Raw genomic sequence first — 17827 nt, forward strand, 5'->3', positions numbered from 1 at the left:
TTGAGAATGAACACGGATGCGGCCACTTTCATTTTTGAACAAAAACCATCTGAAAAGTGACATATTATGGCGTTTTTAGTGACTAAAGCAGTTAATATCTTTCACTTATACTAATTGATCCGACTAAAGTAGACACTTAAGTGTTTCGAAAGTGTCCAACATGTTTCATCAGATGAACCTGAAATGTGAGCCAAAATCGGTCTTTATCGGACCTTCTCCTTTAGTAATGTTTTTTTTGTGTCTATTTTGAAAGTGATTTCTATACATAGTAGCTAAAATACATTATGAAGTTATACAGAGATTTTAAACGATATACATTGTTTTGGAAATGACTGGATTTTTGATTCAGTATAATACATTAGTTAAGAGTTAAGTTTTGTGCTTTGTATCTATCAGATGAGCTTATCCCTTTTCAACAAGTTCAACGCATTTTAAAAGTTTGTTCGGACGATGCACTGGTGTTACACTTATGTTTCAGGTTAAGGAGATGGTTGAGTGTTTGCTAAAATATTTAAAGTTTATTTTTTAATTCCTTTTTTTTCTTTCTAGCTTGTTCTAGTTCACCCTGTGTACATGGTAGATGTTTCCACGATCCTTCAAGTTATGTATGCCTTTGTCAAACAGGATACAATGGAAAAAACTGTGATAAAGGTACGACAGATGCTGTACTGGGATATATATTAATGAATAGGAACCAAAATTTTCATTAATCTATCATGTATAAAAAGCATAATATGGTGAGATAGAAAACCCATTTGTTTACCCATAGAAAGAATGAACTCACATGGCATGTCTGATATTATATTATACATGTAAAAGAGGAGTTAATGTCGATTCTACAGACATAATTATAAGTGCACGTTTTGAATTGCTTGACACGTTTTCCGCTTGTCGCGTTTTGATCACTCCTTGATACTTGATATATATAACAGGTGACATTATATAAATAACACATAGCTGAGAGGGTGATAGAGCAGATTGTTACCCCGAGAAAAGATTGTCAACCGCGGCAAAGCCAAGGTTGACAATGTCTTTTCGATGGGTAACTATCTGCTCTATCACCCTCTCAGATGTGTGTTATTTAATTTATTATACTGAATGTTCTGTTATTACTGTCGATTAAATTTCAAATTCAAAGTAATAAACTATGACGTCTTGTACATAACATCCATCCGTATTTAATAAAGCTCACATTTGATCAAGCGTCTCCGTGAACGGTTATAGAGTATTTGCCATAGGATAGAGTCGTATTTAATATAGCGCGCACTTGATCATGCGTCTTCGTGAAGGGTAATAGAGTATTTGACATAGGATAGAGTCGTATTTGATTAAAACGTACACTTGATCAAGCGTCTCTATGAAGGGTAATAGAGTAAATTAACACCCTCGTATAAGCCAATCAAAATCTGGCATTTTGACATGAAGTATAAAAATAAGAGCTGGCAATAACAATAAGTAACAGTTTCTCGTGTTTAAAATCTATTTACTCAAATATAAATATGCTGAGTAATTGTTATGTTACATTGTACTTGTGCCTTTGGATGCATGGTACACGACTGATGACATACATCTATTGTTTTGTTATCCACTGAATTTAAACGAACTACAGTAACTGTAAATGCAGAAATGACTTGCAACAGAAAATAGCCTTCCTCCAAGAGAAAAAAAAAGTCTAATAAGTGAATCATAAATTGTATTCACTTTGCTCTTGTCGGATTTATATTTCAGTTTTGTCTTCTTCTTGCAACAGACATCAAACTAATGGTTACTTGATATTATTGTCTATTTACATTCAGGCGTATGTTCAAGAATGAACACAACTGATATGAAACTCACTTATCACTATTCGAAAGCACTTGTAGTTTGTTTGGTTTGAATTTTATGGTTTTATTTAGGGGGGGGGGTAAGATATTCTAAAGTGCAATAATTAATTTCTAAACTGAAAGTTTGATGATTCTTGATCCTGTAAAAAGTAAAATCACAAAAATATTGAATTTGTTATAAAAGATATTTCTCCAGATACAGTCATTGTGAATGAATATATTTCTGTCTGTGATAGTACATGGTTCCTAGCCAATAATGTATTCTTAACACGTTTGGAAAACGATTACAATATAAGTTGATATGGCAACATTTCCCGCTTTTTGCATAAGTTTTGGTAAAAACAAGACAATAATGATATCTGTTTAATATGTATTTATTTTCATGAGACAGATGTATGCAGTAGTGCACCGTGTCAGAACGGAGGAAAATGCTACATGAATGGTGCAGACTATGTGTGTGTATGTAATAATGGATACTTTGGTAAAAACTGCCAGACAGGTAAAAGAATTGTACAATTGATATGACTGAAAAGGGTATAATTCCATAGCTTTCTGCATACTCCAGGATAAGTTTTATTTGTTGAAAGAGTCCTTTCTAAGATCTAGCACTTGACTCTCATTATACAAAAACATTAACGTTACTAATTCTACTGCACCAGATACGCATTTCAACAATAAATTAGTTTTCAATGATGCACGTGAACAAAATATTTATAAGTTATAAAATCACAATTTCATGACTGATACTATAGCACTTCTACGGAGCCCCGCTAGGGACATGCAAAGGAAAAAAAATATATTGTGCGCACAACTTAATTATATTGTGTGCACAAAATAATATATTGTGCGCACAACTTAAATATATTGTGCGCACAAAATAATATATTGTGCGCACAACTTAAACATATTGTGCGCACAAAATAATATATTGTGCGCATGAAATAATATATTGTGCGCACAATTTAAATATATTGTGCGCACAACTTAAACATATTGTGCGCACAATATGATATGGTGTACGCCCAAAATTAGGAAAACAGTTTTCACTTGACCATGAACTCATTTTATTTATTGATCATTCAACAAGGTTAAATGTTCGTGATTTAGACGAAATCTCAGATATCAAATGCAATTATAGTTCTTCTATATTTGGTTGTATGAAACGATTTTAGTGTCTAAATGTCAACTTGACAGGTGTCATCTGACCTTGACCTCATTTTCAGGGTTAAGTGGTCCGGCAAAGTATTTTTTTGTGTGTTTTGGTGTATTTCTCGTATACTGTAAGCATTTAGCTAGATATATTTGATGTACGGAATGTTTGTATGGTGTAAAAGTCTATCTTGCAGAAATATTGATCTGACCTTGGTTTTATATTCATGGTTCGTGTTATTTGGTTCTTGTTTGGTATCTTTTTCAGATATAAGGAATAAGTAAACTTTATTTGTTTTATGGAATGATTGTAATGTATATATATTTGTCTGACCTTGACTTCATTTTCATAGTTAATTGGTCAATTTTAAATATCTCAGAATTGGTATATTTTTTAGATACGATAATAAAGGTATAATTTAGTTTGATTTAATGTACAAAATAATTATAAGGCGCTCATGTTTTATAAGGTTTGTTTCTCAGATACATTTGGTTCTTCAATACAGCAAGAAAATCTCGCACCCAAAAGCGCTTCAGCTGGCCCATAAACAAAAATATGTACTAGTTCAGCGATAATGGACGTCATACTAAACTTCTTAAGTGTTTCTCGTTTCTCGTTTTTTATATAGATTAGGCCGCTGGTTTTCCGGTTTGAATGGTTTTACACTAGTAATTTTGGGGACCCTTTATAGCTTGCTGTTTATTGTGAGCCTAATCTACGTGTTAAACACCGTACCTTGACCTAAAATGGTTTACTTTAATAAATTGTGACTTGGATGGAGAGTTGTCTTATTGACACTCATACCACATCTTCCTTTATCTATCCAAAATATATAAAAGAAAATAAAATTAAAATTCATAGAAGACCAACACAAAGGCCAGAGGCTCCTGACCTTGGACGGACACAAAAATGCGGCGGAGTTAAACATGTTTTGTGAGATCTCAACCCTCCTTTTGTACCTCTAGCCAATGCAGATAAAAAAAACCCAGCAATACCGACAGTAAAACTCAGTTTAAAGAAGTCCGTGTCCGATGTCAAAATAGGTAACAAATGAAACTTAAGAAAATGACAATGATACATAAATTAACAAAGGACTACTAGTTGAATCATAATTGTTTCATTTGTTTTCAAAATATACCACTGAGGAATACTTTTTCATTGACTATTCCTAACTTGCTTTGTAACATTTCAGTTTCATAATGAATACAAACAATATTCTGTAAAATTGTATAATAAAAATCGATCAAAAATAGATACTATCAGTGACCTCTTGCTCTCTCTTCTTTTAATCAGAATGAATCTATAATAACTTGACCTGAAACATTTGTACACAACTCTTAAAAAAATTCTAAATCATAATTAGCATACTGTTCTATGTCGGAAACTTTTTATTCAGCGGTAGTCGTTTATTGGTGTGGTTCATATATGTTTATCGTTTTGTTACAGTCACTTTGGGCCTTTTATAGTTTGCTGTTAGGTGTGAGCCAACGCTCCGTAATGAAGACCGGCGTTAATATTGATTCACTTATAGGGTCTTTGCATCGGAACTAAACACATTTATTCAAAAACCAGTTGTTGGCATGACACAGGTTATGTTCTTCTCATATATGTAATGATGGTATGATACTAAACCCCTAACGGGAAGGATTGTGCCTGGTTTTCATATGATGAAATCATAATCTTTCAGTCAGTTTAATTGAAGTCTGGAGCTGGCATGTCAGTTAACTGCTAGTAGTCTGTTGTTATTTATGTATTATTGTCATTTTGTTTATTTTCTTTGGCGTTCATTATCACTGAACTAGTATATATTTGTTTAGGGGCCAGCTGAAGGACGCCTCCGGGTGCGGGAATTTCTCGCTACATTGAGGACCTGTTGGTGACCTTCTGCTGTTGTGTTTTTTTTTTCTATGGTCGAGTTTTTGTCTCTTTGGCACATTCCCCATTTCCATTCTCAATTTTATAACCAATAATTGTTAACTTTTAATAAATTATGATTTTGATGGAGAGCTGTCTCAGTGGAACTCATATTGCATCTTTTGATTTATATATGTACTCAGTTTTATCTCTATTTGATCACAACTTCATGGTGAATTTCTTAGACTGAACACACCGTCACATTTCAATAACGAGCAGTACATTTTGGGTCAAAACCATACTTAATCATGAACAAACATAGTCATCTTTAATATAAAAAAAAAAAAAAGACTAGTGTACGTGTATTCAGTTTTCAGTGGATTTGGCTTACTCTACACTTTTACAATGATATGTTTAGAGCAACCACATTATTCATTTAAGTTGATGACACTAAAATGTCATCATAAACTATAACCAAATCATTTACCATAAACAGAGACGGACGCATGAACGTACGTAAAGACTTTTAAACATAATGGCCATCTCTATCGTCGACGGAGCATAACAAAGTCGTGAATTGAGAAACATGTCAGTCTTGTGTCAATCAAAACAAAATCTTGAGATTTTCAGAAATAAAGTATAATGCATAAGTGCAAATAGTAGTTGTATACTTGTTACAAGAAAGTCTACATAGGTTCGATAGTGTTCTCGCTCTATTGCCAAGTCTGCTTCAAACAGTTCCAATAAACTCTGATATAAAGTGGAGGCTTCCGACGCATCTGTTGGTAAACCAAGTTTCAGACGAAATAAACGTAATTTATTCAGTATTCATGTCAGGAGTCGATACAAATGCACTGATGATTTTTTGATAGAATATTTCCATGTAATCAAGCCCCATTTCAATAGAAAACCTTATGCATTTCTCCATTCTGTCACTTTAAAAAAGGAGACATTGAAGCCCCGTACCATGTGTAAGGTCAAAGAATTTAACGCACACTATAATATGTTGTGCGCACAACATATTTAATTGTGCGCACAATATGTTTAAGTTGTGCGCACAATATATTTAAGTTGTGCGCACAACATATTTAAGTTGTAAGCACAATATATTTAAATTGTGCGCACAATATATTATTTTGTGCGCACAATATATTATTTTGTGCGCACATTATATTATTTTGTGCGCACAATTTATTTATATTGTGCGCACAATATATTTTTTTTTCTTTGCATGTCCCTAGCGGGGCTCCGTACACTTCAATCTATTGCTATGTGTTTATTTAATCTACATTGGCTATAGGTATAGAAAGAGGGTTGAGATTTCATTAAACATGTTTAACCCCGCCGCATGTGTGCACCTATCTCAAGTCAGGAGACTCTGGCCTTTGTTGGTCTTTTAATTTTTTAAATTTTAGTTTATTTATATACTAGTATTATGAAGTTTAGCATGACGTCCATTTCTTTGAACTAGTACATATTTTGGTTAAGGGACCAGCTGAAGTCTGCCTACGGGTAAGGGATTTTCTCGATGTGTTGAAGACCCATTAGTGGCCTTGGTTGTGTATTTTTACTCTTTGACCTATTCCCCATTTTCATTCTTTATTTATCCATTTGTATTACACGTACACTTTCGATCAAACATACGTGACCATTACTTTTCTTTAAGAACGAAATTGAACATTTCAAATATATATATTTATATATACGAGTCTAAACTGAAAACTACGTTCAAACCTATGATTGCGTTGGATGAAAACCTCAATTTTTATACGTGTGCATGTAAAACAAATTTCGTTGTAGAAGGTCTAAAAACAACACAAACAACATTTTCAAAAGACCAAAAAACTGAAAAAGTATATTTAAACAAAACGCATTTGACTAACAGGTCGAGTAACTGATGTTCTTTAACCCTGCTCACTGCCATTGGCGATTGCCAAATAAAATTGATGACAAGATGTAACAAAATGGATCTTAATATAAATGTAATACTAAACAGAAAAAAATTAACTTGTGGCCACGATGTTATGCCACAAACATACGGTGTCAATATTTGTTTAGTACACCAGATCCGGAATTCGACAATATATGTCTCTTCAGTGATGTTGGGGATCGAAACGGTATTTGGAAGGCCATATAAAAAGTACCCTCATTTTTAGAAAAAGTACCCTAATTTTTAGATAGACTCTTGAATTTTAAGAGTCAATATGGGATGAACGGATCATATAGACCGGAGGGGGAAATATATATATATATACTTACGTTCTTAGTGCTTTATCTATTTTTGATAACTGCCGATTGAGTCGACAAGTCAGAAACATGGCTATCGTTTTCCATAAATAGTTTATGAAATAAACTAAGCCTGTAATTCAGTGGTTGTCGTTTGTTTATGTGTTACATATTTGTTTTTCGTTAATTTTTTTACATAAATAAGGCCGTTAGTTTTCTCGTTTGAATTGTTTTACATTGTCTTTTCGGGGCATTTTATAGCTGACTATGCGGTATGGGCTTTGCTTATTGATGAAGGCCGTACAGTGACCTATAGTTGTTAATGTCTGTGTCATTTTGGTCTTTTGTGGATAGTTGTCTCATTGGCAATCATACCACATCTTCTTTTTTTTTTTATAGATAAGTAATACTTGCCAAAATAGAGTTTCAAACTAAGCCTTATGCGCACTTACAAAACGACATAAAAATATAACAGGAGTTGCCAGAAATATAATGCAACACAACAGACTACATTAATTACCAATCAGACTCGGCTAAAATATCAATATTACAAAGAAAAGCAAAATAATAATGCATAGTGTACATACACAAGATTATGCAGCGAAACATCGGGTTTACGGTCAAACCCAATCCTTTACATTTAGACCATATTTCATAAAAGTAAAACACAAATAAAACATTTTGCATGGTAGCGACCATCTTGTTTCAAATATAGAAAATGCAAATGCAGTAAGAAATTAAACGATTTTTTATATCTTTCATAGCAATGTAAGGATTACATTTCTAGTAGTCTCTCACCGAAACGTCTTGTTAAAGGTCATCATTAAATAGGTATTTTCTAAGTCAAAACAAAACTAAACAATACCTAAAAGAGGGACGAAAGATACCAGATAGACAGTCAAAATCATCAATCGAAAATAAACTGACTACGCCATGGCTAAAATGAAAAAGACAAACAGACAAACAATAGTACAAATGACACAATACAGAAAACAAAATGATAAGCAACACGAACCCCACCAAAAACTAGGGGTGATCTCAGGTGCTCCGGGAGGGTAAGCAGATCCTGCTCCACATGTGTGACCCGTCGTGTTGCTTATGTGATAACAAATCCGGTAAATAGTCTAATGAAATGTTGGAAACTGATAGACTTAGTTTAATTCAAGTATTCACAACAAGGTGGTGTGTGTAGCTTGAAAAGAACACATCTCACTTTCTATTGTGGGACTGTTATGAAAGCATTGTTTAAACAATTACATTTACCTGTTTCATTATATAATGTAGTCCTTTTTTGTAATTTCAGCTCCAACTCAAACTCCAGGTATGTGATGGGCGTCAAGTTGGTTACCTATTCCCTATTCCCTATTCGTTACCTATTCCCTATTCCCTATTCGTTGCCTATTCGTTACCTATTCCCTATTCCCTATTCGTTACCTATTCGTTACCTATTCCCTATTCCCTATTCGTTACCTATTCGTTACCTATTCCCTATTCCCTATTCGTTGCCTATTCGTTACCTATTCCCTATTCCCTATTCGTTACCTATTCGTTACCTATTCCCTATTCCCTATTCGTTACCTATTCGTTACTTATTTGATTTTTAATATCCTTCCCCCTTTTTAATTATAGCATGGAATAGTTTAATATGGCTGCCGTTACCATGGAAACGGCACAATTGTGAAAAAAATGAGCTTTTGGTTTTTGGTGAACTGTTTGGATATGCTTCAACTCAGAATCATCATATTTTAAAACAATGTAGGTGCCCACTATATACAGGTGTTGGATGATTTTGGCGATCATTGGAACTACTATGTTGCCATGGAAACTACACCAAAATTTTCAAAATTCTAAAAATGCTCAAAACTTCATGAAACTTCACAGTAATGATGAGCAACATTGGAGTTGGAATTTCCAAAATAGGTCTTGTTATCATGGAAACAATGCAAAAAGGTCAAAAATTTCAAAAATAAGAATTTCCCGCAAACTGGATGAAACTTTACAGGAATGGTAACTGGCATAGGCAGAGTTGGATTTTGAAGTTAGAATTTTCAAAATGGCCGCCGTAACCATGGAAACAGCAAAAATATCAAAAATTCAAAATGTTCAAACTTAATGAAACTTTGCAAAAATGTTACTAGACATCTGTAGATGCTCTCTTAGACTTTGGAATTGTCAAAATGGCTGTCGCTCACCTGGTAATAGGGGGAAGGGGTGCCTTCCGTTTTTGCTAGCAATTACAAATCTAGTTGTTAATAGTCTTACATATGGTAATAGTTCTGAATTGGTTGAGGTAAAATTATCTTTTTATGACCTATTTATATGTGTTTGTGCTCAACCGATCCTTTTACTTCATGTTCGATACGCATTTGTTCCTTACTTGTTTTTTATACGTTCTACCTTTTAACTGCTTTATGTCCGTATGTTTGAAGATGGATCTTGGTTCGACGGGATGAAATCACCGTGTTAGCGCTTGCGTAAAAACGAAGATGTGGTATGATTGCCAATGAGACAACACTCCACATTAGACCAAAATGACACAGAAATTATCAACTATAGTTCACTGTACGGCCTTCAACAATGAGCATAGCCCAAACCGTGTAGTCACCTATAAAAGGCCCAGACATGACAACCTCATACAATTCAAACAACAAAACTGACGGCCGTATTTCATATACAAAAAAATAAACGGAAATATGTAACACAAAAACAAACGATAACTACTTAATTTCAGGCTCTTGTCTAGGGACAGGCACATACTTACATAATGTGGTAGAGTTAAACATGTAAGCAGGGTGTACATCGTTTCGGAGCATGCTATTACCTTGTTTAATTCGTTCCATCACTCGCTTATAATTCGCTTATAATACGTGTATCTTACGTTGCACCTTTTAAAACATGATTTTCAATTGTTTTGTTGTCTCTGGTGGAAGATTTGGGCTCTTAGAGGTGATATAACTCTATAAGTGCATTTGTATCCGTTCCAGCGGTCGGATAATACCCTGTTAAATATTCGTTACTATTTCGCTTTTAAAAAGTTTGTTGTACGTTGCACCTTTTAGAAAAGGATTTCCAATTGTGTTCATATCTCTAGTGGTAATAATGTGTTCTTATAGATGAAATACCCCTATAAGCGCATATGTACTCGTTCCAGCGATCGGTTAATACCCTGTTACCTATTCGTTACCTATTCACTTATAGTACGTTTGTTGTACGTTGCACCTTTTAGAAAAGGATTTTCAATTAAATTCATATCTCTGATGGTAACAATGTGTTCTTAGAGATGAAATGACCCCATTAGAGCGCATGTACCCGTTCCAGCGCTCGGTAAATAACCTGTTACCTATTCGTTACTTATTCGCTTTTAATGCGCGGGGTATACGGTGCACCTTGAAATAAATCGTTTTTTAATTGTGTTCAGGTTTCTGGTGGTAAGAATGTGTACTTAGAGATGAAATTACCCTATCAGCGCGCATGTACCCGTTCCAGCGCTCGGTTAATACCCTGTTACCTATTCGTTACCTATTCGTTACCTATTCGCTTATAATACAATTTTTTATACGTTGCACCTGTTAGAAAAGGATTTTCAATTATGTCCATGTCTCAGGTGGTAACAATGTGTTTTTAGAGATGAAATGACCCCATTAGAGCGCATGTACCCGTTCCAGCGCTCGGTAAATAACCTGTTACCTATTCGTTACCTATTCGCTTTTAATGCGCGGGGTATACGCTGCACCTTGAAATAAATCGTGTTTTAATTGTGTTCATGTCTGTTAGTAACAATGTGTTCTTAGAGATGAAATGACCCCATTAGAGCGCATGTACCTGTTCCAGCGCTCGGTAAAAAACCTGTTACCTATTCGTTACTTATTCGCTTTTAATGCGCGGGGTATACGGTGCACCTTGAAATAAATCGTTTTTTAATTGTGTTCAGGTCTCTGGTGGTAAGAATGTGTTCTTAGAGATGAAATTACCCTATTAGCGCGCATGTACCCGTTCCAGCGCTCGGTTAATACCCTGTTACCTATTCGTTACCTATTCGCTTATAATACATTTTTTCTTATACGGTTTCACCTGTTAGAAAACGATTTTCAATTATGTCCAGGTCTCAGACGGTAACAATGTGTTCTTAGAGATGAAATGACCCCATTAGAGCGCATGTACCCGTTCCAGCGCTCGGTAAATAACCTGTTACCTATTCATTACCTATTCGCTTTTAATGCGCGGGGTATACGCTGCAACATGAAATAAATCGTGTTTTAATTGTGTTCATGTCTGGTGGTAACAATGTGTTCTTAGAGATGAAATGACCCCATTAGAGCGCATGTACCCGTTCCAGCGCTCGGTAAATAACCTGTTACCTATTCGTTCCTTATTTGCTTTTAATGCACGAGGTATACGTTGCACCTTGAAATAAATCGTTTTTTAATTGTGTTCAGGTCTCTGGTGGTAAGAATGTGTTCTTAGAGATGAAATTACCGTATTAGCGCGCATGTACCCGTTGCAGCGCTCGGTTAATACCCTGTTATCCATTCGTTACCTATTCGTTACCTATTCGCTTATAATACATTATTTTATACGTTTCACCTGTTAGAAAAGGATTTTCAATTATGTCCATGTCTCAGGTGGTAACAATGTGTTCTTAGAGATGAAATTACCCTATTAGCGCTCATGTACCCGTTCCAGTGCTCGGTAAATAATCTTGTTACAAATTCGTTACCTATTCGCTTTTAATGCGCGGGGTATACGCTGCAACTTGAAATAAATCGTGTTTTAATTGTGTTCATGTCTCAGGTGGTAACAATGTGTTCTTAGAGATGAAATGACCCCATTAGAGCGCATGTACCCGTTCCAGCGCTCGGTAAATAACCTGTTACCTATTCGTTACCTATTCGCTTTTAATGCGCGGGGTATACGGTGCACCTTGAAATAAATCGTTTTTTAATTGTGTTCAGGTCTCTGGTGGTAAGAATGTGTTCTTAGAGATGAAATGACCCTATTAGCGTGCATGTACCCGTTCCAGCGCTCGGTTAATACCCTGTTACCTATTCGTTACCTATTCGTTACCTATTCGCTTAAAATACATTTTTTTATACGTTGCACCTGTTAGAAAAGGATTTTTAATTATGTCCATGTCTCAGGTGGTAACAATGTGTTCTTAGAGATGAAATGACCCCATTAGAGCGCATGTACCCGTTCCAGCGCTCGATAAATACCCTGTTACCTATTCGTTACCTATTCACTTATATTACGTTTGTTGTACGTTGCATCTTTTAGAAAAGGATTTTTAATTCAGTTCATATCTCTGGTGGTAATAATGTGTTCTTTTAGATGAAATACCCCTATTAGCGCATATGTACTCGTTCCAGCGCTCAGTTAATACCCTGCTTCTTATTCGTTCGTTATTTGCTTTGAATGCACGAGGTATACGTTGCACCTTGAAATAAATCGTTTTTTAATTGTGTTCATGTCTCTGGTGGAACGGGTACATGAGCGCTAATAGGGTAATTTCATCTCTAAGAACACATTGTTACCACCTGAGACATGGACATAATTGAAAATCCTTTTCTAACAGTTGAAACGTATAAAAAAATGTATTATATGCGAATAGGTAACGAATAGGTAACGAATATGTAACAGGGTATTAACCGAGCGCTGGAACGGGTACATGCGCGCTAATAGGGTAATTTCATCTCTAAGAACACATTCTTACCACCAGAGACCTGAACACAATTAAAAATGATTTATTTCAAGGTGCACCGTATACCCCGCGCATTAAAAGCGAATAGGTAACGAATAAGTAACAGGTTATTTACCGAGCGCTGGAACGGGTACATGCGCTCTAATGCGGTCATTTCATCTCTAAGAACACATTGTTACCGTCTGAGACCTGGACATAATTGAAAATCCTTTTCTAACAGGTGAAACGTATAAAAAAATGTATTATAAGCGAATAGGTAACGAATAGGTAACGAATAGGTAACAGGGTATTAACCGAGCGCTGGAACGGGTACATGCGCGCTAATAGGGTCATTTCATCTCTAAGAACACATTCTTACCACCAGAGACCTGAACACAATTAAAAAACGATTTATTTCAAGGTGCACCGTATACCCCGCGCATTAAAAGCGAATAAGTAACGAATAGGTAACAGGTTATTTACCGAGCGCTGGAACGGGTACATGCGCTCTAATGGGGTCATTTCATCTCTAAGAACACATTGTTACCACCAGACATGAACACAATTAAAACACGATTTATTTCAAGGTGCACCGTATACCCCGCGCATTAAAAGCGAATAGGTAACGAATAGGTAGCAGGTTATTTACCGAGCGCTGGAACGGGTACATGCGCTCTAATGGGGTCATTTCATCTCTAAGAACACATTGTTACCACCTGAGACATGGACATAATTGAAAATCCTTTTCTAACAGGTGAAACGTATGAAAAAATGTATTATAAGCGAATAGGTAACGAATAGGTAACGAATAGGTAACAGGGTATTAACCGAGCGCTGGAACGGGTACATGCTCGCTAATAGGGTCATTTCATCTCTAAGAACACATTCTTACCACCAGAGACCTGAACACAATTAAAAAACGATTTATTTCAAGGTGCACCGTATACCCCGCTCATTAAAAGCGAATAGGTAACGAATAGGTAACAGATTATTTACCGAGCGCTGGAACGGGTACATGCGCTTAAATGGGGTCATTTCATCTCTAAGAACACATTGTTACCACCAGACATGAACACAATTAAAACACGATTTATTTCAAGTTGCAGCGTATACCCCGCGCATTAAAAGCGAATAGGTATCGAATAGAAAACGGGTTATTTACCGAGCGCAGGAACGGGTACATGCGCTCTAATGGGGTCATTTCATCTCTAAGAACACATTGTTACCGTCTGAGACCTGGACATAATTGAAAATCCTTTTCTAAGAGGTGAAACGTATAAAAAGATGTATTATAAGCGAATAGGTAACGAATAGGTAACGAATAGGTAACAGGGTATTAACCGAGCGCTGGGACGGGTACATGCGCGCTAATAGGGTAATTTCATCTCTAAGAACACATTGTTACCACCAGACATGAACACAATTAAAAAACGATTTATTTCAAGGTGCACCGTATACCCCGCGCATTAAAAGCGAATAGGTAACGAATAGGTAACAGGTTATTTACCGAGCGCTGGAACGGGTACATGCGCTCTAATGGGGTCATTTCATGTCTAAGAACACATTGTTACCGTCTGAGACCTGGACATAATTGCAAATCCTTTTCTAACAGGTGAAACGTATAAAAAAATGTATTATAAGCAAATAGGTAACGAATAGGTAACGAATAGGTAACAGGGTATTAACCGAGCGCTGGAACGGGTACATGCGCGCTAATAGGGTCATTTCATCTCTAAGAACACATTCTTACCACCAGAGACCTGAACACAATTAAAAAACGATTTATTTCAAGGTGCACCGTATACCCCGCGCATTAAAAGCGAATAGGTAACGAATAGGTAACAGGTTATTTACCGAGCGCTGGAACGGGTACATGCGCTCTAATGGGGTCATTTCATTTCTAAGAACACATTGTTACCACCTGAGACATGAACACAATTAAAACACGATTTATTTCAAGTTGCAGCGTATACCCCGCGCATTAAAAGCGAATAGGTAACGAATAGGTAACAAGATTATTTACCGAGCACTGGAACGGGTACATGAGCGCTAATAGGGTAATTTCATCTCTAAGAACACATTCTTACCACCAGAGACCTGAACACAATTAAAAAACGATTTATTTCAAGGTGCAACGTATACCTCGTGCATTAAAAGCAAATAAGGAACGAATAGGTAACAGGTTATTTACCGAGCGCTGGAACGGGTACAAGCGCTCTAATGGGGTCATTTCATCTCTAAGAACACATTGTTACCACCAGACATGAACACAATTAAAACACGATTTATTTCATGTTGCAGCGTATACCCTGCGCATTAAAAGCGAATAGGTAATGAATAGGTAACAGGTTATTTACCGAGCGCTGGAACGGGTACATGCGCTCTAATGGGGTCATTTCATCTCTAAGAACACATTGTTACCGTCTGAGACCTGGACATAATTGAAAATCGTTTTCTAACAGGTGAAACCGTATAAAAAAAATGTATTATAAGCGAATAGGTAACGAATAGGTAACAGGGTATTAACCGAGCGCTGGAACGGGTACATGCGCGCTAATAGGGTAATTTCATCTCTTAGAACACATTCTTACCACCAGAGACCTGAACACAATTAAAAAACGATTTATTTCAAGGTGCACCGTATACCCCGCGCATTAAAAGCGAATAAGTAACGAATAGGTAACAGGTTTTTTACCGAGCGCTGGAACAGGTACATGCGCTCTAATGGGGTCATTACATCTCTAAGAACACATTGTTACTACCAGACATGAACACAATTAAAACACGATTTATTTCAAGGTGCAGCGTATACCCCGCGCATTAAAAGCGAATAGGTAACGAATAGGTAACAGGTTATTTACCGAGCGCTGGAACGGGTACATGCGCTCTAATGGGGTCATTTCATCTCTAAAAACACAATGTTACCACCTGAGACATGGACATAATTGAAAATCCTTTTCTAACAGGTGAAACGTATAAAAAAATGTATTATAAGCGAATAGGTAACGAATAGGTAACAGGGTATTAACCGAGCGCTGGAACGGGTACATGCGCGCTAATAGGGTCATTTCATCTCTAAGAACACATTCTTACCACCAAAGACCTGAACACAATTAAAAAACGATTTATTTCAAGGTGCACCGTATACCCCGCGCATTAAAAGCGAATAAGTAACGAATAGGTAACAGGTTATTTACCGAGCGCTGGAACGGGTACATGCGCTCTAATGGGATAATTTCATCTCTAAGAACACATTGTTACCACCAGACATGAACACAATTAAAACACGATTTATTTCAAGGTGCAGCGTATACCCCGCGCATTAAAAGCGAATAGGTAACGAATAGGTAACAGGTTATTTACCGAGCGCTGGAACGGGTACATGCGCTCTAATGGGGTCATTTTATCTCTAAGAACACATTGTTACCACCTGAGACATGAACACAATTAAAACACGATTTATTTCAAGTTGCAGCGTATACCCCGCGCATTAAAAGCGAATAGGTAACGAATTTGTAACAAGATTATTTACCGAGCACTGGAACGGGTACATGAGCGCTAATAGGGTAATTTCATCTCTAAGAACACATTCTTACCACCAGAGACCTGAACACAATTAAAAAACGATTTATTTCAAGGTGCAACGTATACCTCGTGCATTAAAAGCAAATAAGGAACGAATAGGTAACAGGTTATTTACCGAGCGCTGGAACGGGTACAAGCGCTCTAATGGGGTCATTTCATCTCTAAGAACACATTGTTACCACCAGACATGAACACAATTAAAACACGATTTATTTCATGTTGCAGCGTATACCCTGCGCATTAAAAGCGAATAGGTAATGAATAGGAAACAGGTTATTTACCGAGCGCTGGAACGGGTACATGCGCTCTAATGGGGTCATTTCATCTCTAAGAACACATTGTTACCGTCGGAGACCTGGACATAATTGAAAATCGTTTTCTAACAGGTGAAACCGTATAATAAATGTATTATAAGCGAATAGGTAACGAATAGGTAACAGGGTATTAACCGAGCGCTGGAACGGGTACATGCGCGCTAATAGGGTAATTTCATCTCTTAGAACACATTCTTACCACCAGAGACCTGAACACAATTAAAAAACGATTTATTTCAAGGTGCACCGTATACCCCGCGCATTAAAAGCGAATAAGTAACGAATAGGTAACAGGTTTTTTACCAAGCGCTGGAACAGGTACATGCGCTCTAATGGGGTCATTACATCTTTAAGAACACATTGTTACTACCAGACATGAACACAATTAAAACACGATTTATTTCAAGGTGCAGCGTATACCCCGCGCATTAAAAGCGAATAGGTAACGAATAGGTAACAGGTTATTTACCGAGCGCTGGAACGGGTACATGCGCTCTAATGGGGTCATTTCATCTCTAAAAACACATTGTTACCACCTGAGACATGGACATAATTGAAAATCCTTTTCTAACAGGTGAAACGTATAAAAAAATGTATTATAAGCGAATAGGTAACGAATAGGTAACGAATAGGTAACAGGGTATTAACCGAGCGCTGGAACGGGTACATGCGCGCTAATAGGGTCATTTCATCTCTAAGAACACATTCTTACCACCAAAGACCTGAACACAATTAAAAAACGATTTATTTCAAGGTGCACCGTATACCCCGCGCATTAAAAGCGAATAAGTAACGAATAGGTAACAGGTTATTTACCGAGCGCTGGAACGGGTACATGCGCTCTAATGGGGTAATTTCATCTCTAAGAACACATTGTTACCACCAGACATGAACACAATTAAAACACGATTTATTTCAAGGTGCAGCGTATACCCCGCGCATTAAAAGCGAATAGGTAACGAATAGGTAACAGGTTATTTACCGAGCGCTGGAACGGGTACATGCGCTCTAATGGGGTCATTTTATCTCTAAGAACACATTGTTACCACCTGAGACATGAACACAATTAAAACACGATTTATTTCAAGTTGCAGCGTATACCCCGCGCATTAAAAGCGAATAGGTAACGAATTTGTAACAAGATTATTTACCGAGCACTGGAACGGGTACATGAGCGCTAATAGGGTAATTTCATCTC

The 17827-nt window shown here is 36.6% G+C and overlaps 1 protein-coding gene across 5 annotated transcripts in view; it reads left to right on the forward strand.

Moving 5' to 3' along the window:
• Positions 1 to 17827, forward strand: part of LOC143048209 (von Willebrand factor A domain-containing protein 2-like) — a 45734-nt gene that overhangs the window by 11213 nt on the left and 16694 nt on the right. For 3 of the 5 annotated variants that reach the window (XR_012969764.1, XM_076221758.1, XM_076221755.1), the window contains exons 5-6: positions 550 to 651; positions 2215 to 2322. Coding sequence is in view for 4 of the 5 variants with exons in the window: in XM_076221758.1 (XP_076077873.1) it covers positions 550 to 651; positions 2215 to 2322 (210 nt within the window). In the remaining variant the exon portion in view is untranslated. Of the gene's footprint in view, positions 1 to 549; positions 652 to 2214; positions 2323 to 8356; positions 8375 to 17827 lie in introns of all 5 variants that reach the window. The other 2 variants (XM_076221756.1, XM_076221757.1) reach the window with 1 other exon arrangement.

This window comes from Mytilus galloprovincialis, chromosome 10 (assembly GCF_965363235.1).
Source record: "Mytilus galloprovincialis chromosome 10, xbMytGall1.hap1.1, whole genome shotgun sequence".
NCBI lineage: Eukaryota > Metazoa > Mollusca > Bivalvia > Mytilida > Mytilidae > Mytilus > Mytilus galloprovincialis.